This window comes from Lissotriton vulgaris, chromosome 4_1 (genome assembly GCF_964263255.1).
Source record: "Lissotriton vulgaris chromosome 4_1, aLisVul1.2, whole genome shotgun sequence".
In the NCBI taxonomy this organism is placed as follows: Eukaryota; Metazoa; Chordata; class Amphibia; order Caudata; family Salamandridae; genus Lissotriton; species Lissotriton vulgaris.
Genome location: NC_141691.1, coordinates 1661427877 through 1661452838, shown reverse-complemented (window position 1 = coordinate 1661452838; position 24962 = coordinate 1661427877). Strand labels below are relative to the sequence as shown.

The following is a 24962-nucleotide window of genomic DNA, read 5'->3' as shown; positions in this document are numbered from 1 at the left end:
GGAAATTCTGCTGTGAGTTATTTAAACAAGGTTTGATGAGACAGTGCCAAAAGTGACCTCTAAATCAATCACATCATCAATCCCAATTTGACAGTCCAGAAAGTGGTTATTTCTGATGATAATCGAGAACTGAGAGTTCACCCTCTTTCAAAGAATTGGTGGGAAGAAACTGGCATGGTAGTTATGAAGTTGCTGCGAACAGTCGGATTGCAGACAGTTTTTCTAAGGAGAAAAGTCCACCAAAGTCCAGTTGCAGGCTGAGGTAGATATTCCAAAGACGTGTGAGGTTAAGGCAGATGGTATATCGGGTTTGCAGAAGAATATGGGCACGGCAAAGGAGAGAGGGAGATGCAGCATCAATCGCTGGTTGTCATTTTACTTTAATGCGCATAAAATGCATACTGTTTTAATTTAGCAGGCTATAATGCCCTGCATTCAATGTACTATGTCCAACTTTGCCCTCAGTAAGTCATATCCAACTCTAGTCAATCCCTCATGCTGTACACACATTTCTGGCCTGGAATTACACCTACCTCGAGTCTTAGTGCCCCCTACTTAGCTCTGACTTTAGTTCCCAAATACCCACTCGTGATCTCTAAAGTCTTAGGGGCTTATTTACAAGCCTCTTGTGCTTCAGGTATGTCACTTTTTCCCATTCTAAAAGTGACGCATCGGCGGCACAAGGGTCTTGGAAATAAACCCCTTTGTGTCCTAATCCTATCTATGGTTAAGTGCCATCTTTAGGCATACATTTCCTTTCTTTAGTGGATGAACGAGAAACGGACCTATGCAAAACATATGGGATAGTGTGCTTCTTAGAAACTTGGGATTTAGAGGGGATTTCATTTCGCTGTGGGTTTATTGCCTTCCAGACTAATGTCGAGGCCTCCCCGCATAGCAGAGCAATGTGAGACCTGGTAACATTCATAAGCTTAGGACTAGACTGCTCCACAGAACAAATATCATTTGATTCCGGAGTTATCCTGAGTGTATTGCTATCTTCTTCCCACAATATTAGCGTCCTGGTAATCAATATCTATAATTCACCATCTGCAAAGATAGCTTTGAACATAAGAGTGGAGAAGTTTCTTTGGAAAAACACTGCTAGAGTGGTCCTTCATGCCATTAGTCCTGCTGATTGATTTAATATACATCCTTGCAAGGCGTGTTGAAAAAAGGAGGATCAAGCATTTAATGAGGTCTTGGAGCGGATACATTTTAGGCACTCAGGTAGATATTTGTAACCCTTTGGTCTCCAAATGAAACCTTATTAATATTTTTCCGAAGAAGAGCATGTCCGTATTGCAGTCCCGACTTTTAAGGGTAGAGGTACGAGCGTGGCCAAACCGCACACCAAGATGGCCGCGTGGCTCTGAAGCTCCGCCGGCCGCTTTGGCAATCGCACATTATCCCACTCTCCAGTGCGACCAACTGCTACGAATCGGACCGTTTTAAGAAGGGGAGGGGTTCCTGAACCAGCGTAGCCCAACCGCGCCGAAAACATAGCGTTGAAGAGGCAGATGCGCCATCGCGGTGACTTGGCACAAAAATCCATCATGACGGCGATCTGAGAGGCGGAAGGAGTCCGGAGGAGACATAGCGGCTATGGCGCACAGAGCGGGATCCCAGATCGACCGGGTGTGGTGAGTTGGCAGCTGTGCGCCAGCGAACCCGGCGTGACACTAGCGGGAGGTCCGTTGGCCTCACGCGGACGTGGCGAAGTTACCCCCGTGCAGAGCACAGGGACTGGGCCTGCGTGTGCTTACCATCACCCGCTTTGGCCCGCTATAATACACTGCTGCAAGTGCCCATGGGTCGCTCTGAGCAAAATTAAGCCGGCGCCCGACCGGGCCTCAGCCGTTTCCCCCCCCCTGGTGCTCCCCTCATTGGCGCCACTTGCCCCAGCTGCACCTGATATCGGCCACAGACTCTTTTCACCTCCTTAATTGTAGCCACCACAGTAACTCCTGTCCTGCCATCCCTCAAGGAACCAAGTGACCCTGCAGCTCGCCTTCCACCAGAGGAGATCCTGGCTCTAGTGTATATGCCAGTGAGCTGATCATTGATACCCTGAGTTTTGGAATTAGCTACCTGCCCTCGGGCCAGATATGGCGACAGTCAGCCTCCTACAATGCCGTCATGCACAGTAAACGCGGCATAGTCACAGCCACAACCTGTTAAGGTGCCGAGTTAAGCATGCCTGCACTATCTAGTACTCCTACTCCAAGGCCCCTTGTCCTGCTTCAATAGCGCAACTGCAGCATGGGCCGCAAAGACCCAAAACAACGTCTACTCTCATTCGAAAAGATTATGGAGACCGCCCAAGAAGACCCCAGTAACATGACGGAGGGAGGGCAAAAGGCGGCCACACCTGATGATACTGCCAACCAGATGGGTTCTCTCCTGCAGGAGATGCAGGCAGGCTTCAAGGGGCTAGATGTCCACTTCGACTCTCTAGACAAACACATAGCGGACATGGGAGTTAAGATTCAGGCACAGGACAGGTGCCTAGACATAGTAGAGTCCCGCACCTCATACCTTGAAGATGGTACAGTGCAAACGCTTAAGAGACTCGACCGTGTTTAACGTATCCTCAAAGATGTCGCAATAAAGAATGAGGACTTGAAGGCGCACAATCGCCGAAACAACGTTCGCATTTTATGTGTTCCCGAGACCGCAGCCACTGGCCGTATGGACACTTTGTAGAGCCGATATTAATTGATCTGTTTGGTAGGGACTCCTTTACATCAGGCTTTGTGGTAGAACGCGCTCACCAGTCATTGGGGCCCGGGTCCAATCCAGGATGCACGCCTCGGCCAATCATAGCCCGTATCATGAACTTTAGGGCTCGAGACACGGCGCTCTGCATGTCGGGCGAGCGTGGCGAAACAATATGGCAGGGATCCAAATTGTCGCTATTCCAAGTTTTCACCATCATGGTCCAGGAAGCCAGGTCACCCTGAGGAATCTCGGACTGAAATATGGCATGTTGTACCCTGCCCGGTTGAGAGTTGAGGTCAATGGGCGGGCCCGTGTCTTCGATAGCCTCCACAGAGGTACAGGAGTTCTGTCGCACGTACAAGGCCAACAACACCCGCCCTAGCGACGAAAATAGACTCTCGCCACCACAGAGCAGCTCAGACGCAAGCATGGAAATTTTCTCCTGATCAGGGCATGGTTGAACTCTCATTCAGGTCTAGCTTTAAATGGCTCATTGAAGATTATGTGATATAGTCTATTCCACACTGCATTTTAGTTGCCTACTGGCGGCATGGGCATTGCCACCCCCTCTTTGGTGATCACTGTGTAAATGTTTTGCGACATTTTAATGCACCTTGTGAAGGGTTTGTTCATGGTTTTGGAGTTCCAGTTGGTGCATTGTTCTTCTTCGATACAATGGGTATTTCCTCTCAGGAAGGGTGGGAGGCTGATGTAGTCAGGAGATATAGGTATGCACGATTGCTTCAATGTCGGATTTTCCCTTTTGTACTAATATGGCACAGGTAGGACACAACTCTGGCCCCTCGGATTGGTCTTTAGCGACATGGAATATTCAAGGCCTAAATAACACTCGAAAGAGAAGACCGGTGATACATTATTTAACCCGACACAGAGTGGACATAACCTTCCTCCAAGAAGCCCACCTACCCAAAGGTGATCAAGCCCGCTTTGCTACTAGCTGGGGAACACGTAGATATTTTGCGAACAATTGCAACTATGTTATGTTATGTTAAAAGAGCTTGTATAGCGCTCGGCTACCCCAGCAAAGGGGCGTCCCGGCGCTCATAAGACAGAAAGTGTAGCTGCAGATGGAACTAGCAGTGAACATAACAATACCAGCTTAACAGAAGAGGTTGGTTTTCATTGCCTTTCTGAAAGATAGAAGATCGTTCAGGCCACGGATCGGGGGAGGTAAGGCATTCCAGAGCTTAGCCGCAAGATATCGGAAGGAGCGGCCACCCATCCGGGCTCGCTTAATGCGCGGGACAATTGCTAAGTTCTGGCCTTCTGAGCGGAGGGTGCGTCTGGGTAAGTAAAGTGATAGAAGGGGAGTTAGCATGGGCGGTGATGCAGTTTTCAAGATTTTAAACGCCATGCACAAGGTCTTGAAGTAGATCCTCTTCTCCACCGGGAGCCAGTGCAGTTTAATTAAGGTGCTTGCCACTGACTGGTGCCGGGGAATACCAGTCAGCGCTCTGGCTGCCGCATTTTGGACGCGCTGCAGCCTTGTTTTCTCCGCCAGATTTGCTCCTAGGAGCAGGGAGCACGCGTAGTCCAGCCGAGAAAGAATGGCAGACTGAACCACTATCTGCCGGGTTTTAGGGTCAAAGAACTTTAGGATTGGCCTGAGATTCCGCAGAATCCCAAAGCAGGTGGCCGCAACCTTTTTTGTCTGTTGAGTATAATTCAAGGCAGAGTCAATCCAAACTCCTAGGTTTTTTACGTGGTTTTTGGGATCTGGTAGTTTGCCAAGAGCCTCAGGCCACCATTTGGCGTCCCAGGTACTTGCTTCTTTGCCTACCAACAGAACCTCTGTTTTACCAGCGTTAAGCTGTAGATAGATAGAGGTCATCCAAGTGGTGATATCAATGAGGCATTGTTTGAAGTTCTTCGCGCTCAGCCCGTTTCCATCCCTCAAGGCCACCACTAGCTGGGTGTCGTCGGCGTAAGATACGAGCGACAGCCCCCCTCTCCTGGCGACCTCAGCTAATGGTCGGACATAAATGTTAAATAATGTGGGGCTGAACGCCGACCCCTGGGGGACACCCTATCTGATGGGACACTCTTTGGAAATAAATGGAGGAGTAGATACTCTGAATGTCCTTCCTGATAGAAAAGACTTGAACCAGTTCAGGGCCTGACCTGTAACTCCAATCTCCTGCAGTCTGAACAACAGCACCTCGTGTGAAACCGTATCAAAGGCAGCACTGAGATCTAAAAGAATCAGTGCTGCCGTATCGCCGGAGTCCAGGATAGTCCTGAGATTTTCCGTCACACTTAAGAGGGCCGTTTCCGTACTGTGACCCGCCCGGAAGCCATGTTGAGAATTATCCAGGATGGAGTTGGCTGTCAAGAATTTAGTCAGGATAGAGTTGACATATGACTCTGCCACCTTGGCTGGCCAAGGAAGTAATGAAATTGGCCTAAAATTCTCAGGTAGAGTAGGATCTAATGTGGGCTTTTTTATGATGGGAGTGACCCAAGCTTGTTTCCATCTGGCGGGAATGGTGGCAGTGGAAAAAGATGAGTTAATAATATCCCTAAGGGGCCCAAGCAGTGTCCTATCAGCGGTTCTAAAGTAGTCTGGTTTTAGGGGATCTGCTGGTGAACCTGATTTGACTTGGTTACACAGATGGAGGAACTGCTCTTGACTGAGTGCCGGTATATCAGCTAGTATGGAGGTGGCCATAGTATCTGAGGGAACATAGGAGGGCAGTGTGGGAAAAGCCTTGTAGATTTTCTCTATTTTCTCCATGAAAAAAGATGCAAGGTTCTCGCATAAAGAGGGTGACAAAATAAGATTTTGGACCGTTTGTTTAGTGCTGAGTTCTTTTAATATTTTGAAAATGGTTTTAGAGGTGTTATGACTACACCTGATTTCGTTCGCATAATAGGTGGCGCGAACTCTACAAATAGTGCGATGGTAGTTTTTTTGTGCTTTCATATAGAGGGTTTTGAGTTCGGCATTGTTGGAGATTAGGGTCTGCTATCCTATGGTCACCCCAAATTTTTGCTTTTTGCTTCACTGGTTTATGACTTAATGTGGCTGTGGGCCTGCTAATCAGCCCCACAGCCTGCTGTTCTCTCTCTAAATTACTGCCAATGCACCCTAGGTGCATTACGAATTGGAACTGGTTCACCTTATTGGCCCCTGTAACAGTGTACCCTAGGTACCCAGGGCATAGGTGTTTCCAAAGCCTACAAGGGGCTGCAGCATGTATTGTGCCACCCCTGGTCTGGCCTCCATATTTGACACAACTGGCTGATCACTCAGTTGGGGTAAGTTGGTGTAATCACCTCTTACTTAGATATACTATCCCTATATCTAACCTTCACTTGCCACATATGTTCCTATCAGCCACTCCTATCGAAGGCCTCATCAATCCTGGAGGCAGAGTGCTTGGAAATATGTGAGATGGTGCTCTAGCATGAGCTGAGCCTGTCTGCAGCTGTTGGGAACCACTCCCTTAGCTGTTCTGGGATATTGCCATACCATATACTCTTAAGTGCATTATAATCCTCGCGGTTATATGCTAACTTTGGTTTGGCTTTATCAAAACATGTCGAGTAAGGTGTCATACGATTTGGAATACTATCCCCTCGACAGTTCTGTCGACGGGGATAGCATTCCACCCTTCTAGAGGGACACGACATGTGTGTAGCCTTAACCCCGGTTAAAGTTAACCAGAGCCTCAGCGTCACAAAATGGACGCTGCCACCACAGACACAAGTCTGACCTCCTGCTGCTGGGAGTCCTTCCAGCGAGGGAGGCTTGGACAAAGGGTTTCCTGCCTAGGGAGGTGCGAGCACCACCCCAGACAGGATTTTGTGTATTGGGTAGGACAGGGCTGAATAGATTGAGACATGCCCGGGGCACACAAGGTGTCCCCGTGCATAAGCCAGTCCAAACCGGTCCTGGGACTTTCCAGACCCAGGCCTGGCGAGGAGCTGGACAAAGGAAAGGGGGTGTAACCGCCCCCCTTCCTGGTCCCACCCAGAGGAGGGACCTAGCAGGTGATCCACCCCTCAGATTGGGAATAAGAGTGAGAGCAGTGCCAGAGCACCTCAGATCCTCCTGAATCAACTTGAAACTAAGAAGACGACTGGACTTCGACATTCTGCTGCACAGAAGACTGAAGAGCATCTCCCTTGTGGCCTCGGAGTGGCCACCCTGTGAACACAGGTACCAACCAGCAACTCAACGTCTGCTTTGCCGCCGCCTCCCCCCGGAGCCCGAGCCCAGAGCCTGACAAGACCCAGACTTCTCACAGCCCGATCCACAGTCCCCACAAAGAAGGGACCCGTGGAGGCACCGAGAGACGTGGGACCGGACCTCTTGAAAGACACCCGAAGAGCTGACTGCGCAGCATCCGAGGCACCCTCGACGTGGTGCTTTGGGGACTGAGAACCCCCACCACCGAGCAGCCCTTGCACCGAAGATCAGCCCCCCCAGCATCTCCACGATCTGCGTGGGGCCCTTTTGCATTGTGCCACTCGACGCGCCATCCCGGCCACTTGCCACGTGGTCAGCGGCCATCATGGCGACGAAACCTACGAACTACACTGCGGGTCTGGTTGCTCCAGGCTTGCCCTCGCTCCTGTAAAAGGGAGCACCCGCTCTGACCTTGCTGGTCCGAGTGATGAGCCTTTTACGATTCCTGCGTGGCTTGCATTAGCCAAGGCCTGTTTGCTGCAATCAAGTTGCCGACACCGCCAACAGCGAGAAGCCTGTGTGGGACAGCTCGTGATCGACTCCTGGACGTCCTCGACCCCTCGTGTCCACGTGGCTGCAGAGAGAAGCTACACCTCATCACCTGTTTGCACCCGACATCGCCTGGTTCCAATCTGGTTCCACGGTAGTCACTGGCTAGTGACTTTGAACATTGTCCCCTCTGCTTTCAGGTCTTCACAACTTCAGATCCACCCTTGGATCCACTGGAACTCTTCACATCGAGCCGCCTGCAGCATCTTCAGCTCCAAGCACCATCGACCAGCGTGACGAAACCTGACACTACTTCGACCCTATGCACCCGCGTCCTGTGGGTGAGGTAGCTCAGCAACACCGGTGTTCCCACACTGGTACACACCTCTTGGGCCTGTGTCTTAAGTTTCAGCTTTCTCGGTCACTCGGAAGGTTCCTAACTAACTAACTTTAACTTTTACGCACCATAGACATTGCATTGGTGAGTGCGTGCACTTTAAACACTGCACCCGAGTCCCGCGGGCCTTTCCCGACTTAGTCACTGCTAGTCCCGAACAGCTCCAGCGATTCCCAAGGCCCTAGGCCTGTTTCCTTTACGATTGGTATCTCTTATACCACTTTTTTAGTATATGGTTTAGGTGGCCCCTAGGGCTCATCCATATTGTGCAACTTTTGTGTATTTTAACACCATTGATGCTAGTGTTATTTTCCTAGTGTGCTGAGTTATGTTGATTCCCATTGTTCATGACGAGCTCAGCTCGTCATGAGTGTATGGAGGTGTACACCATGACGAGCTGAGCTCGTCATGAGCGTCGAAGGAGTTAAACTGTGTTTTGTTTAACGCTTGTGCTTCAGTGCTCATAAAGAGTTCAGGGGATATTTGTAGTTAATAAATATATATATATTTTCAATATATATCTGTGTGGTGTCCTTTCATGTGGTATTCAAGGGGGTTGTGTATGGTAATACAGCTGGCTTCACATGCCTTTCAGAGTTTAGCCTAAGACTGCTTTGTCCACGTTACCACTAGGATAACTGGTCTATAAGGTTGACTTACAACCAATCATCATAAGGGTTGCTTGGCATGGTACAAGGTGATCACTAGAATTAGTGAGCATCACATACCAGGCCAACTTCTCACAGGCATCATACTCTTTCCTCCATTTCCGTTCCGCAAGTTTACATTCTTTTTTCAGGGAAACAAGCTCCTCATTGTGCCATGGGCTAGATTGCTGTAAGCGTGCCTTGGTCCATTTGGCTGGATTCAGTTTATCCAGAGCCTGGGTAACCCAGTTCCAAAAGCTCTCGTAATCCTGATCGGGGTTCCCAATTACTGCAGGAGGATCAACTGTAAGAAGTGCATGGAGGTCTTCCAGATGGAGCTTCCTCCAAGATCTTTTTAACACCTGCTGCCCATCTACAATATTGTGGGTCCCCTCAATCACTACTGTCATGATCCCTAAAAAGTGATCCGTCCAAGTCATGGGAAATGGTCTCTCTGCGGTCGCATTAGCCAGGGTCGTAAAAATGGGGTCTAAGAGGTGCCCGCCTCTATGTGTAGGGCTGCTAATCAGTTGCCGTAGCTGAAAAGCATTCATATCCGCTATCAGTGTGTTTATCTTGCTATCGGCGACCAGATCAAAGTGGATGTTTAAATCCCCCATAATATTGAAATTAGCAGTGCCCGTGATCAAAGAGCATACATTTTCAAGAAGAGATTTAATAAAGTTGCCCACAAGTCCCGGGGGCCTGTATATCAGCATGCCTACAAGAGTAAACTGTGCGTTTATCTTGATGTTACAGCAGGCGCATTCACAGCCTTCAATGTCCCACTTAGTAAAAAGGCATGTAAACTGTGACCTGGCAATCATTGCTATCCCGCCTCCTCTCGCATGCCTATTTAGAGTGTATGTGGAATAACCTACAGGAGTGGCTAAATTAATGACAGAGATCATATCATCTTGTAGCCATGTTTCTGTGAGGAAAAGAATATCTAAAGCATGGTTGCAGATAATCTAGTTGACTTCCAGGTGATGTTTCTGTAGAGACCTCACATTAAGCTGCGCTACCTTAATTTGCTGAGAGGCGATGCCTGGGGGTAGGGGAATGTTCTTGAGGTTGGGCAGGGAGAACCCACAAGGGCAATGAAAGGTGCCTGATTTACGTGAGACTGTGAATAACTTACAATTTAATTTGGTGCAATCCAATTTAAGCAGATCATCCCTTGAGTAGCGTATATAGTCTTTCCTAAGTTGATCAGGGTCTCTGGCGGGAGGCGCGGAACTGGCGTGGACGGGCGATGACGGGCTTGTCTTTGGTGCGTCTTCAGCGCGCGCCCGCTGCGCACGTCCGCTGCGCATCCTGGCAAGTGACGAGCTAATTAGGCTCTTGCCCGGATGTCGGGAATAGCTAGAGCGCGTCCCCAACAGTCACCACCAGGCCTAAGATGACGGCTGGATCGAGTGGGCGGCCCGAAAGTACCCTTGTTTCCCTCTACTACAAACGGGACTTCCCGCGGCGGGTAGGGAGTAGGGGTGAGGGTAAATGCAAGAAAACAGAGTGCAGTGGCAAATACAAATTATAACAGGCAAAAGTTTTAAAAACGTCGTAGTCACGTTTCTTTTTTTAAAAATGTCCTTGCAATTCTTTAAGTATAGGCAAAGTTTCCTCAGCGCTTAGCTGGATCGTACTAGCGCTATTCGCTCACCAAGCTAAATCACCAGCTATGCTGGAGGCACGGACATTCTTATACACAAAAGAATCCCTTTTTGCATTCATTCTGAGACCCGCAACAACGAAGGCAGATACATAATTGTGCTGGGTACGTTGTTGGGGCACAGTGTGGCTTTGGTCTGCATAATGGTCCTAATATCGACTCCCCTGATTTTATTTATTCCTTGCTTTCCCTGCTACTGCAACTTGGCCTGGTGCCCCTTTTGCTGGGGGGAACTTAAATATCACTCCAGATCAAACTTTAGACAGCACTTCGAGCGCACCAGACCCTAAGCCACGCGCGCGCAGGGCTCTGAACTCACTAAAAGAACAGTTCTCCTTAATAGATGTAAGTTGCGCTCGCAATCCACGACACACAGACTACACACACTATACCAGTTCCCACAACACATGGACACTGATTGATTATTGGTTGGTATCCCCAGATGTGCCTAGCTAGTACAATCCATACGTTCCCACGGACACATTCTGATCACTCCCCGGTACTGTTAACTTTGAAAGTCCCACAACCTGAGGGCTTCGAGAGATAGTGGCGGTTTCCAAGTTGGGCATTAGATGATGGTGGTTTTTCAACACGAAATACGTGAGGCTGTAGAGGATTACTTTAACATAAATACCGGCTCCGTTGACTCTGTGGCAATGGCTTTAAGGCCTATATGAGAGGCATATCCAAACATGCCAGAGTGCTACGGGATTTGCTCAGAACCTTAGCCCGGTTAGAACAAGATCTTAAGACATTGGACTCCAGGCAGCTCCAGACCAAAGACGACAAAATCGACAAACCACGAATAACACTGCTTGCCGATTATAAACACACAGCCGAACGAGAGATCCAGTTTATGGGGAAATACCAGAATGCCATACAATATGGCGAGGGCGAACGCCCGGGAAGGGTCTTGGCTCAGATGATCATAATACATATACAGCTAAGTTGCAAACTGAGTCAGGGCAACAAATTACAGACACACTAGACGTACAAGGGGTGTTTCTGACAAACTTAAAAAAATTATATACCACTAGAGTGGGACCGGACCGGACAGAGCAGGAAGGGTATCTATCGGAGGTGGCTCTTGTCTACCTTGAGAGGTATATGCCTGACTTCCTAGCGGAACCGATCTCGCAGACTGACATTGACGAAGCCATCTCTGCCCTTAGATCCTCCTAAGCCCCTGGCCTGGATGGTTTCACGGGTGCCTTTTACAAGGCCTTCAAGGATTTGCTGATTCCGCAACTTCGGGAGGTCTACGCCGAAAACTTGGAGACACAGATCTTGCCTCCTACTTTGCGTGAAACTTTAATTATTCTCCTCCCCAAGCCTAGGAAGGACCCCCTCCTTTGTGGCTCATATCGCCCGCTCTCACTCTTGAGCCTAGATTACAAAATACTGGCCAAGGTTCTCGCTTGTCGGCTCTGCCTTCTAATGGAATTCATAGTATCGCTGTCGCAATCAGGTTTCATTCCCCACCAATCTACTGCTTTCAATCTGCGTACCTTATTTAACACTCTTCATAGAATAAACCCTGAGGTCCTAGCAGCCGCAATCCAATTAGACACCAAAAAGGCATTTAATTCCCTTGAATGTCCATTCATTATATCCATTATGAGACGCATGGGGATGCCGGTCGGTTTCATAGCCACCCCGGTACTATTATACAGCCAACCCACCGCCAGACTCAGCCTGAATGGCACACTGTCGGCTCCTTCCACGAGGTACAAGGCAGGGCTGCCGATTATCGCCCCTGTTATTTTATTCTGGCTATGGACCCGCTGATGCGACATTTCCAAGAGAAACACCTGCATAGAGGATTACAATTCAACACTGGTCCGTTGTAAGTGTCGTTATATGCGGACAACACATTACTTCATGTTCGCAACCACCAGGTCAATCTAGAACCTCTCATTAGAGAAATTTTGCTATTTGGTGCATATTCAGGACTGTGCATAAACTGGCACAAATCTGTGATTTTTCCCCTTTCGGTAGGCACAATCCGTCGGGACCTGGAGTTCCCACTGGAGTGGTGCACAGATTCCGTTAAATATTTAGGAATTCATATACATTTAGACACTGACCAAATCATTTGTCGCAACTACGGGCAAGCAATTCACCCACAAGAGGCACACCTTATATCAAAACTCTACAAGGCATGTGCTGCCATCATTCCAGTTAATGACGACAGGGTCCGTAGTGAATGGGAGAAAGTCTTTGGCAACCCAGTTACAGATGAGCAATGGGCTTTCTGCCGCTCAGTGATGAAAAATGTTTCCCTTAATAGTCCCCATAAACTGATACACTTCAAATTTCTGCATAGAACTTGCATAATCCCATCCAGAGTCCACAGAATAGATCCATCCAGACCCCGGCACTTTCCAAAATGCAATGCCCCACATGCAGACTTCGCTCACCTGGCATGTACCTGCCCGCGTATCCACACATATTGGGTGAAGGTGCATAAAACTATTAGCAGTATGGTGAATGTACCAATGGTCCCCTTACCAGAAATTGCGCTCCTAGGGTACGTTGCTCAGTTTTCCCCCAAGATTAGAACATTTGTTGCCATTGGTCTGTTGCTAGCCAAGAGAGAAGTTGCCATTTATTGGGGTGAAAAAACCTCGCCTTCAGCGAAAGAATGGGTAAACAGTCTAGCTTCCTGTTCCATGAACCGCAAACTGTACGCGACCATGATCCCTCCCTCCTCCAGACCCAGGGATATACGGGGCCCTTTCAAAACTTATTTGACCACGCAGCAACAGGACCCCTCCACAGAGCAAGAACAGGGTATAGTGCCTGCAGGCGTTGGGTGAACATTGCCAGCACATATGTTGACTGTCATTATTGAAATCACCGGTATGATCATTGCGTTATATATGTTTAGACAGGGGTAACAACCTTGCGCTAGAGACAACAACTGATAAGGGGCGAGAACGTTTTTTGATATGATGTCCTGACCTGCTACATCATTATACATATCTACCTAGACTGTCTTATCCACATTATTATGCTCCGAGATGAGTGTATATAATCCATTGTATTGCTTTATGATCTATAAAAATGCAAAGTTTTTTTTTCAAAAGGGTAGAGGTAATAATACAGCTATTAATTATATTTTCGCATCTGCATGCTTGATTCAGTCTCTGGTGGGATTTAGAATAGTATGGATTCTATTTAGCGACCATAATCCAATTTCGGCAGAATTTGGTTGGTTTGATTTTAGCGCTAAGTCTATCATCATCTATAAATACCTGCTTACACTTAAAACACAAGGGTGGTGTATTATGGGGTAAGGTTATCCCGGATGACTTCCTGAGGAATTTGATGCAAAAGTATAGCTGGGAATTTGAGATGTGTTTGTATTCTGATGTGAATGATCGAGCCATTGTGGACTCATTTTTTACTATTTGTACAGAGGTCCAGAGAGCCCTGACTAGACATAATAACAAAATTAACAAAGGAGGGAGGTAGAGTAAAGGGGTAGGATTCTTGCTCCATGGGCATAGATATATAAACAAGAGGAATCCTACTTACAATGACTGAGAGAAGTGGTACCCACAAGAGTGTGGGAGCTCTTAGTGTTTTGTAAAATACCCCTCACACACCAAAACGCCCCTTGGTGTCATGCTTCATCATAGGGTCTTCGCACCCCTCTAACGGGATGCGGCGTGCTGCGACCTACGACTACGCGGGAGCACTGATAGTAATGACTATGTATGGTGCGTGTGGTGTAAGTGATGGGGATATTTATGCGAGTGGTGGGATTTAGAGAAGGGTTAAAAAGTACCTGGCTCGTGGGTGTATAGGAAAAAACTTTATTCACAACCCCGGGCTGGTACTACTAAAAGAAGTGAAGTGCTTGGCTCACACATCAGGGCACCGACGGACAGAGCGGGGCCTCCTAATCCCGAGCGGTTGCCGGGTGAGGTGAGGTCTTCACCCACACAAGGCTGGGAAGAAGACTATCTTCTCCCACCAGTGGACGCCTAAAAATGTTCAAATTTCTGGTAGATATGTATCAGTTTTTTACCCAACACATTTCTTGTGGTTGTAGTTGCAGTAGCTTTCTTTTATCTATGGTCCTGAAGAAAGCCGGAATATTGTCCCATAGGCTGAAACATGTCGACCGTCCTGCACAGCGCCATAGGTTAGACTTCTCACCAGGCGTTTTTAATTTCTGACACCAAAGTTTCTGTATGTACACTTTGTCGGAACTAGGGTAGTCAATTTTATTTTCACTTCTATTTTCACCATTATCACTCGAGCACTGCACATTTTTGTGTCCACTTCATGGCAAACATATAGCTGGATTACTGGCATCCATTTCCACTACGGCACTACATGGCCATTTGTGGTATGGTATGATCAACGACCCCCACATGACGTAAACTCCACCAATAAGGGTGGTCTGATGGGATTCTTTCTAGTTATATGTTGCCAATAACCACCAACGGCATTGATGCACACATGCATTCTACTTGTTTCTCAGTCACCGGTACAGTCACACACCATCGTGTGACCTGGTCTGCTTCGTTGTATGTTTCGAAGTATATATCTAGCCTTCATGGACCTCAGCACAGCTTTTGATACAGTGGTGAGATGAAACTGTGGTCTAAGCTGAGGGTCATGTGGGTGGATGAGAGCCTAATGACGTTTTTGCATGATTTGCACACCAAGCTTGAAGCCTCAGTATGATAAGGCTCACTGGGGGAATGCACTGTGCACTTTCAGTTAGGGTTGGGGTCCGGCAGGGATGTATTTTAGCACCTATGCTTTATTTTATATATTAATTAGATCAATCTGGTAACATTGTAAAGATATGCCAGAGGTAGGACACATCTCCTGCTCGGCTAATGCCTACTACTTACATTGTGCCGATTTTATGGAAAATCAGGGCCTAGAAAAATAAATTATTCAAAAGCATACACTGAAAATGGGACCTAGAAATACTAAAACTAAAACCTACTTAATAAGAGATCATGTTATAGGAAAGGTGGATAAGTTCTACTACTTAGGCATTTTGCTGAATTAAAAATTGTCCTGGGATCCCTTACTGAAAGCACACATCCAATCTTTTAGTAGGGTGCCTTCAGTATTGATGCCTTCTCTAGTAGACTAGGCTATACCATATAAAGTCTGTATTACACATTTATAATACCAATAGAGTGGAGTGGACATTTGGGGCTAAAAGTCTTCTATTACTATGCAAGCGGTTGAAAATATTTTTTTTAGAAAACTGTTACGAATTCCGCAGAATGTACGTGCAAAAATAATAGTACATGATGAGATAGGTGCAGGCTTTATTACTGATTACATACATTTGCACCCTATACTTTTATGGCTTTCGATATGGGGCAAAAACGAGTTGGAATTCAACAGATTGATTCTGAGAGATTGTTTGATATGGAACATACCCTGCGCATAGGCTTGGTTAAGTTATATAAAAACAACACTGACAAATTTGGGTAAACCACAGCTTTTTAATTCTCCAGAGCAAATTTCTAAATCAGATATAGCATGGGTTAAGAGACCATTTAAAGTACATACTCGGGGAATTAGAACCTTAGGTTCACAGCATAAAAATTGCTATACACATTGTTATGGTGATATCTTTGGGAAAAAATTAACTTTACCTGATATTGGATATGCTAGTTATGCACAGAAGGTTTTTAACATACTTCCGTCTGAATATGTCCCCTCAACTACTAGCAGTATGGCACAAGCCCCCTCTGGTACATGTGATGTGTCCTCTGCACTAGACACTTTGCACATTGTTTTCATTTGCCCTAAATGGGCCAACCTGCGACATAACTATATTTGTCCATTACTTCTGCCTTTTGCATTTTCAGCAAGCAAGACCAGCTGTTTTATATCTGCAATTTTTAGATGATATTAAAGTATGTTTGTATTTATCTAGATTTTTAGTAGTGGTGTATTTTGCTTATGTATGCTATTGTAATGTTGTTGATTTTTATGCTATGGTCATGAATTTATTGATGTTTTTATTGTATTTTTATGATTGCTGATGCTAATCGAAATAAAGCTTTAATGAATGAATGATTAGTCCTCTCTGAATGTCCTTAGTCCAACTCTGGCACTAGTACTTCACTCCCAGCTCTAGCCACTGTGCCCCATTCCTAATTTTGGCCTTCTCGTCTATTTCTGCCCTTAGTGCCTCCTAACTCCGCTCTAGTGCTAGCTATAATGCCACATTTCTTAATTCTTGTTTCTGGCCATAGTGTTTTACTATCAACCCTAAATTCCCAACTCTGTCCTTAGTTGTTAAGAAATAATTGGCAAAAGTGCCACACCTCTAAGTCTGGCCCTACTGTCTGTTTTAAATTCTGATCCTAGCATGCCATCTTAAATTCTGGCCTTAATGCCCCACTCACAAGTTCTCTCTTCTTCCAAGCTATTAACCTAAATCACAACGGTCTTCCTTGTTTTCTCTTTATGCATCATATTTCCCTCTTTATCCTATTATGGACAGCCTTGTCTCCCTTGAGCATCATTGCATACATGTATTTTCATGACATTGTGTTTACTGTCTGTGAAAGGATTGCAGACAAAAGCAACTAACTAGACTTGACAGGATGATTTCAAGTTGTAGAACACATCCAGCACTAAATGAGCAACATGAAATTGCGCCTTCATAGAAGGTAGAAGGAGACACTTTCTCCAGTACGTAATGATGTCATAGCTTTACACCTAGCCACTGAGTATAATGTAAGATATCAAAATTGTTGTTCATTTTTTCAATAGGCCTTTTGTGAAACCTTGGAGGAAACAAATTACAGATTGCATAAAGATGTAATTGAGAAGCAAAAAGAGCTGGAAACACTTAAGAAATTATTAAATGAGAAACAAATGCACATAGATGTTTTAGAAAATAAAATAAGGTAAGTATAAAAGATTGTTGAAAATATTTTAAAACCATTTTAAAAATGCATGTATTTTTCCATGTTGTTGTAAAAGTGCATTTTGAGAAGTATTCCAAAGTACAGAAATTATCACTCTAAATAATGTTGCTCCTTCACAACTCAAGCAGAAAGTCCCATTTATCAACCTAAATAAAAGTAGTTGGATTACATTTCACAACCATATCTGATCTATACAAAGTTAGTACAAACTCCCTTCACCCTGTAGCAGATACTCATGATTACCCTGTTGATCCACGGCTTCCATTGACCATAATTTGTGTCCGTCTTTGCAGCGGCATTTTAACCCAGGCACTTTTGAGAGACAGTTCACCACATACTTGCACTTTATGCCGATTTTTCAGCAGAAGACATTAGCTTAGCAATTTAGTAGATACTAAAAAATAATAATACTGTGTCCAAACCATTGGTACTGATGAAAGATGCCCATGTTTTGTTTAACTGTTGGTGCTGCTGAATACATGTGACAACATTCCCTCTGAAAATTGCATTCAGTGTGTGCTTTAAGTCCAAATACATTTGGCCATTCAAAACCTTTATATACCCAATACATTTCTACCTTGCAAATTGTAGTGAGGTTGATTCTTTTCCCACTTCTGGCATTTATAAAGTGATTAGAATATGTGTGTTACTGATAGGCTTGCGTATCATGAGTTGTAGTCTAACAATCTTTTTTGTGCTTTTTAAAACTTTTTCATCATCTAATATGTTAGAATAGCTTGCATATTATTGTCTGCTCTGCATGCTTTTCGTCACATGGTAGGTTCTGTGCTGTTTATTGTATCCTACTCTAAGAGATGCTTTAAATAATATCTGCCCTTGAAACTAATCAGATCACGTGTACTCTGAACATTAGATTACAGCAATATCGTCTCCATATAAATAGCTTGAGAAACTGCTAAGCATTTGCAATCAAACAGTTATTGTAGTTGACTGAAAATGAAAACTACAAATTGAAGTCTTTCTGCCAGCTTCCAGTAGAACAAAGCATCACATTTGAAACATTATGCATAATTTGCAGGGCCTTCTGAGGCAAGAACAAAGGATGATTTTTAAAACTGCCCCTCATGTATCATGCCCAGAAATCTTGGATGCAGTTATGCTTGCTGTTCTCGCTACTTGATAAGAGATGAACAATCATTAACCCCATGGCTGCTAGGCGTTTTCCCGTCCTGCGCTGGGATTTATTATTTTTCATTGTTTTATGACGAGCTGGCCTTGTCATCCGCGCACGGCAGGTAAGCGCCATGACGAGCCCAGCTCGTCATTAGCCTCGAAGGGGTTAAAGAAGATCCATTGGAGCAAATGTTTTATGGTATGGAATTTGTTTACACTATTCTTGAGGGCATAAGCATTATTGATTATAACATGTGTAAACAAGTAATTCTCCTCCCATTTGTTCAATCACTTCCCACCTAGACTGGTCTTGCTTTCCTAGGGTGCCTTTCTAGCATAGGATATTTTCATGTCATTGTCCTGCCAGCTCTGAGTCGAGAATGCAATATTCACCTTTATTGGCCAAAACCTCCACTCTTGTTGTTGGCTCTGTTGAAAGAGCCAATGCTGATGAATTGTCCACAATCAAGACATATTTTCATTTATGAAGGAAGTACAATCTATAGGTTTCAAAACGTAATCCAATACAGTGCTGCTTTATTAACTTGAGTAAACATGCAAGTACTATGATTTCTGGTTCTTTACAAATAAATATTGCTCACATCCCGTGTCGCCTCCAGTTACCATTTCCAAATCTTGGACCTCAATGACCTAGATTCATAATCACATAATGACTATTGTCAGAAGGTAAACCTTTAACATAGCAAGTTAACTCTGTTAGAGCTTAAAGATAAATTTGTGTTATATGCTGCAAGTACACGATGTAAGATTTCAGTTCACAAGCTTTACCTCCAAAACCTTTATTCATGTAAACTCCTACACTTTGCCAATCAGTACCACAGTGGCAGTAAATATTGCAGTTAGCTAATTCTACATATATACCTGCATAGGTTGCATCAAATTGCAAAATCCCTTTACTTGGATCTAGCTCACCCAGAAAAAATGTTGTCAACATCTACACTATGGAACATTAATTCCTTCAGGCAAAAGACTGAAACGTATCAGCCTTTACGGAGATCTTCCACATGCATAAAGTGAACATACAGTTCCATTTGCTTTCTGGGATTCTTTTAGCCACAGATCTGTAGAACCACACCACTGCCTAGCTCTACAAAGATTACATATTTGAAATTCAAGTTCAACAATGTATTAGCTTGAGCTATCTCCCCAAAATCAAGACATCCGCAGAAGCCTCTTTTTAACGTCCCAGAATATTCCCTTCACATTCTTAATGCATTTACTTGCCCTATGGAAATTTTTCTGCCTGAGCCTGAATGTCACTCGGAAATCCTCAATTGTTCTCTTACTCTGACATTGCTCCTTACCCACACACCTCTATCATTCCTCTTTCGCCAGTGGACCCACAGGATTGACTTCTGATATAGCTACTCCCTCTGGTTAAGTGATTCTCCAGCTGAGCCTGAGCAACCTTGGATGTATACTTATTCTAGGCTTCATGTGCCTGCTGGGCATAGTTTCGCCACCGCAAGTCATACCTTGCAAGCATTTCCCTTAGCCTCCTGGAATATTGCTGAAATAGGTTAAATTGACTTAAGTTCATCGAAGGCCATTCTATCATATGTTTACAGAAGACGTGGCTTATTTACCCTATTTATGTAGATGGGAATGTTGCCTACCACACAACAGCAGTTGCCAGTAATATGGGCAAGGCCCAGGGTTGTTTCTCTTTTTTTCCTTTAGATGGTGCTATAGACAAAGTGTGATTTAGTATACTATCAAATAGTCTTGTTCTAGTGTTCTGCCACAAGACTGCTGCTGATAAACCTATATAGTAATATTTTTGCCCACTCTAAGGTTGATCTAGCACACTTTATTTAAGGACATTGAGCAATGCGCCAGCTATACTCAAGGTGGCTGTGCTTTGGTACTGCTGGCGGATTTTAACTTCAAAATCTGCCAGTTCTCTCACAAATATTTGTGGGTTGGAGGATGAGGCTAGGGTTCTCATTGCCCTTTTTGCACATTGTCCTCTTGGTGATGTGCTGATTTTGTTGTTGGCTAAACTGAATTTCTCTTTTGGCCCTCTAAGCCGACTCCTAATACTACACCAGAGGTGGGGCGAGCCTAATTGATTTTATTCTCTTCTCTAAATCACTAATAAATTGGGTTCGGGATTACAATCTTGTCGATTCAACCCCTTTGTGAACATAGGCTCTTCTCGCACTCTCCTCTCTGTCTCTTCTCCCTCCCTACCTCTCTCCCTCCCTCCCTCCCTCCCTTTTTCTTAGCGCAGTTGGTGGTTTCTAAATCCCCCGATTTTTTTTTTTTTGATTTTTTTTTTTTTTGGTCTGTTTATATGATGAAAGGGATGGGGTCCTGCACTCCTCAATAGCTTTGACCAGATCAGCAGAGCGGCGTTTGACATTCTCTTAGTTCTGTATAATCGGGGATGTAAGCCACCAGTGAAGTGGTTCGATGCTAATTGCACCCAGGCACACAATCAGCTACTCGCTCCGCTAAGACAAACTCCTAGAGAACAGGATGCGTTGCGGGGACATACAACTCTGTATCGAGATGCCCTTAAAATAAGGAAGAATACTATCCGAGAGGAAGGTTTTTCATCACTGGTTAAGGCAAGTGAACTTAGGGACTGCTAGGCCTTTTGGGCAACTATGAATCACAGTTTTCGTTAGACCAAAAAAGGCCCTGGCATTGACAGTGTTGTTCCATCTGATTTCTTGGTTGCCCATTTTACCAAGCTTTACGCTGACCCTGGCTTCGGTAACCCGGATATATACCGATTATATCCCTATAGCTCCTCCTCAGCAGCCACTGATAGGCGCCCTAAATGTGTCCAAGGTTTCCTGCTGGCCTAGTTATTGAGCTGGAAGAGGAAGACCGGGCTGTGGCTGGTTGTCCTGTTGGCCGTGCTCTTGGCCCTGGCAGGCTCCCCTCAGATATGTTTAAAGATAATATCCGACTCTGGGCCCCTCTACTGACAAACATCCTTAATATCGCCCTTATTGCTGGCCCTCCTAAGAATTGGTTCCATGCGACTGTTGTTCCTATTTTTAAAAAAGAACTAAAAAAAATTATCCCTAATGCTATCATCCTATCTAATTGATTAACTCCACTGCGAAGATTATGTGACGAAATCTGTTGGACTGTCTGCAGCTTTGGGCCAAGGATCTCAACATACTCTCGAATCTGCAACTTGGTTTCCTTTTCTGCCTAAGCACAGTTGAACAGGCTTTAAATCTGGATCTTTAATTGCCAAATACACTGTGGCCAAGTGTGGCAAGTTCTATCTGGCATTTATGGATTTGAGTTCTGCTTTCGACTCTATTATCTGAAAGAGACATGTTAGTGATAGATTCCTTACCTTAGAATATCTCCCCATGCATCAGACTGGATCTGGAAAGTTTTTCTGCTTAGCAGTACCTCTGCGCGCCAGTAGGTGGCGTCCTGCGGCTCCGCGCCCGTCACTGGCGTTGTAAGTGCCGAGAGGACGCCACGGAGAGTACTTTGGCACCACCCATGTGTGCTGGCGTCAGTTCTTTCTTTTTCCGTGCAGATCCGGATTGAGCACGTACCTCAGTCAATTTTTAGCCACTTTTTGAGACTTTTGTCACCTTCTTTTGTCTCCTGGTGCACGTAGGGATGCACAGCTTTAACATCTTGTGGGTCGTGCCACCGTAATATGTCGGTGGTGGACCCCCATGACTTCTGCCTCTACTGCCTGGAGAATGACCATGACTCCCTGGATTGTCGGGACTACCGTGCTATGGCCCCGAAGGCATTACGGGAGCGGCGCCGGAAATTTCTGGAGTTCTGGCGCTCCTCTCACCACCGCTTCGGGTCTACGGGCCATTCGTGGGACCGCTCGCGGGACCGGAGCCGTCGCTCCTTGGACTTCAGAATCCAGTAAGCAACGCCATAAGAAGTCGTAGAATCATGTTTGCTTCCAGACGTCCCCCTGTCGCTCCCCGGAGACTGACGTGGGGGACAGGGGGCTCTGCCCCTGCCGCTCCTCCGAAGCCTTGGAATCCCGAGGCCTACCCGCTATACCCGGGTCCGTCGGCGACTCCCGAACAGTTGCAAGAGTTTTTTGCTGCCATGGACTGCCTGTTTATGCCCCGGGCTCCGGCCGGCAGGCCCCGCGGTCCAGTGTCCAGTTCTATTGGCCAGGTGGTACTGCCTCGGGGGCCAGCCACGGCACCACTGGATCCAGCACCCTCGGTTCCGGCCCAGGCGCCACAGGGTGCAGCACCGCTTGCTCTTGCCCCGGCGCTGCCCTTGACTCCGGCCCCAGCGCCGCCACAAGTGCCACACTGGGTGCCGTTTATCCAGCCCCTGCCCCGGTTCTTGGACCATTTTGTTCCGACCTGGGATGCAGCTCCGGTTTGACCCCGGCCGTCGCCGCTTGCCCCCTCTCCGGCTCCGGCCCTGCGCCACAACCGGCTCCTTCTACTCCAGAGCCAGATGGAAATTGGGACGGCTCAGAGGACTCCCTTGCGCGGCAGTGTGACTCCGAGCAGGATTGGGTGGATGACCTCCACGATGCGGGTGAGCTTGATGTGTCTTCTGACCAGGGGTTTGCGTCCCCTACGCCTACTATGGAGGAGGGCGCTTCCTACACTATGGTGCTGCGGAGGCTCTCCACCTCGACCTCCCAACGATGGCCCTTAAAACCAACCTCCTTATGGAGGTCCTCCAGACTGCGTCTACGTCGTCTGAGCCGCTGCTCCCATTCAATGAGTCCTTTTGGGCACTTGGTTGCGGCCGGCCTCTGGGTCACCGGTGGATAAGAACGTCGCTAGGTGCCAGCGCCTGGTGATCCGGCCTTTTTGACCACTCACCCCACGCCTGAGAGCCTGGTCATTCAGGCCTCAACGTCACAGAGTGCCTTTCCCACGGCTCCGCCGGATAAGGACTCTAAGAAGCTGGACCAATATGGCAAGAGGTTGTTCTCTTCGGCCAGTTTGGGGTTGCAGTCGGTTAATACCGCCTGCTTATTGTGAGAATATTAATTTTATGCATTTGATTATTGAGTGAACTAAAACTGCATTCATTTCATAAATTGGGCCTAGAAATGTAGTTCAACTAAAAAACTCCCCTTTGCAAGAAAAATCTTGTTTTGCTCCTAAGTTTGTTTTAGTCAGCAGATAGACTTTGCCCACATGTGCAACTCTCCTGTCTTGCTGGAAGATGTCCGTTGTACTCTAACTTATCTGTTTGACATATTGCTAATGGACCACGGAATTAGAAGGTCTTTACACTGATACTCAATATCTGGTGTAATGCAAACTGACCTCGAGCTGATTGGAGGAATTTCCTCTGCTAAGCAATTCTGTATGAAGTCACTTAAGCACTGCCTTAAGTTGTGTATAAATATGGCAGAGTGACTATTGAATGTTGTTCAGTCTACACATGCCACCTAAGAGCTGTGTACATTGCACCCACTTAAGTGTAATAAATGGCGTAAGAACTAAGCTCGCCTCCGTCTCTCTGCACTCCTATTGAAGGTGAACAGTGTGGTGTTGACCAGGAACAGAGCAGTTTGCTTTTCTCAATTTGGCCGTTACTCCCATGCAGTGTGGGATTCGGTAGCGGAGGTCCTGACTCAGTGCTCTGAGGAGGTCCAGGCTGTCCTTTCCCAAGCGATTGCAGAGGGCAAGGATGCAGCGAAGTTTGCCATCAGGTGTGGTCTGGACACGGCTGATTCCTTGGGCAGGGCGATTTCCATGACTGTGGCGTTGCGGCGCCATGCCTGGTTGCTTTTAACTGGGTTCTTGCCCGATGTCCAGGGCTCGCTCATGAACATGCACATTGATGCTTCCATCCTCTTTGGCGATAAGGCCGACAATGCTGTGGAGCGCTTAAAATACTCTCGGGCCACGGCTAAGTCCTTGGGCCTTTCTACAAAGACTCCTGCCACTCCTGAGTTTCGTTCCTTTCGTGGCCAGGGCAGAGGCACCCAAGCACTCTCCTCCAACAAGCTTGTGCAGAACCAGCCTCAGCGCAGCAAAGGCTTAGATTCCGCGGGGGCGGGTTTGGGAACCAGCGCATGGGTCAATCCACCTCCACCCCTGCTGCTTCCACCTTCAAGCTGTCCTAATCCAAGCTTCGGGAGCACCCCACACCAGTGGGTGGCAGGGTCCGCAACCACCTCCACCACTGGCTCACAATTACATCGGACAAGTGGGTGCTGCAGATAATCTGCCAAGGTTACTCGCTCCCCTTTGTGTCCGCTCCTCCAGCCATGCTGCCTCAGTGCCACTGCCTGTTGGGGGATCATTTAACGCTTCTCCGTCAGGAAGTCGCTAACCTCCTGGACAAGGGGGCCATCGAGTGCGTTCCCGATCAGGAAGTTGGGAGTGGTTGTTATTCCCACAACTTTCTGGTCTCCAAGAAGGACAAGGGGGGCTTCGGGACATCAATCTTCTCCTCCGGAAGGAAAAGTTCAAGATGCTAACTCTGGTTCAGGTCCTGGCTGCCTTGGACCCTGGAGACTGGATGGTGGTGTTGGACTTGCAGGACACATATTTTCATATCCCTGTCCTGCCGGACCACCGGCATTACCTGCGGTTCACGGTAGGCCACAAGCATTTTCAGTTTGCAGTGCTCCCCTTCGGCCTTACCTGTGCCCCTCAGGTGTTCAAGAAAGTGATGAAGGTGGTCGCAGCTCATCTGCGCAGGTCCGGGTTGTCATTCTTTCCCTACGTCGACGACTGGCTGTTGAAGCTGGGCTCGCCCCAGGCAGTCGTCTCCCACCTCCAGACTACAGCCAACCTCCTGCGTT

At 46.7% G+C, this 24962-nt stretch overlaps 1 protein-coding gene across 4 annotated transcripts in view; it reads left to right on the top strand.

Moving 5' to 3' along the window:
* Positions 1 to 24962, top strand: part of SNX16 (sorting nexin 16) — a 232094-nt gene that overhangs the window by 167803 nt on the left and 39329 nt on the right. For all 4 annotated transcript variants that reach the window (XM_086965940.1, XM_086965939.1, XM_086965941.1 and 1 more), the window contains exon 6: positions 16908 to 17044. In XM_086965940.1, the coding sequence (XP_086822066.1) occupies positions 16908 to 17044 (137 nt within the window). The remainder of the gene's footprint in view (positions 1 to 16907; positions 17045 to 24962) is intronic.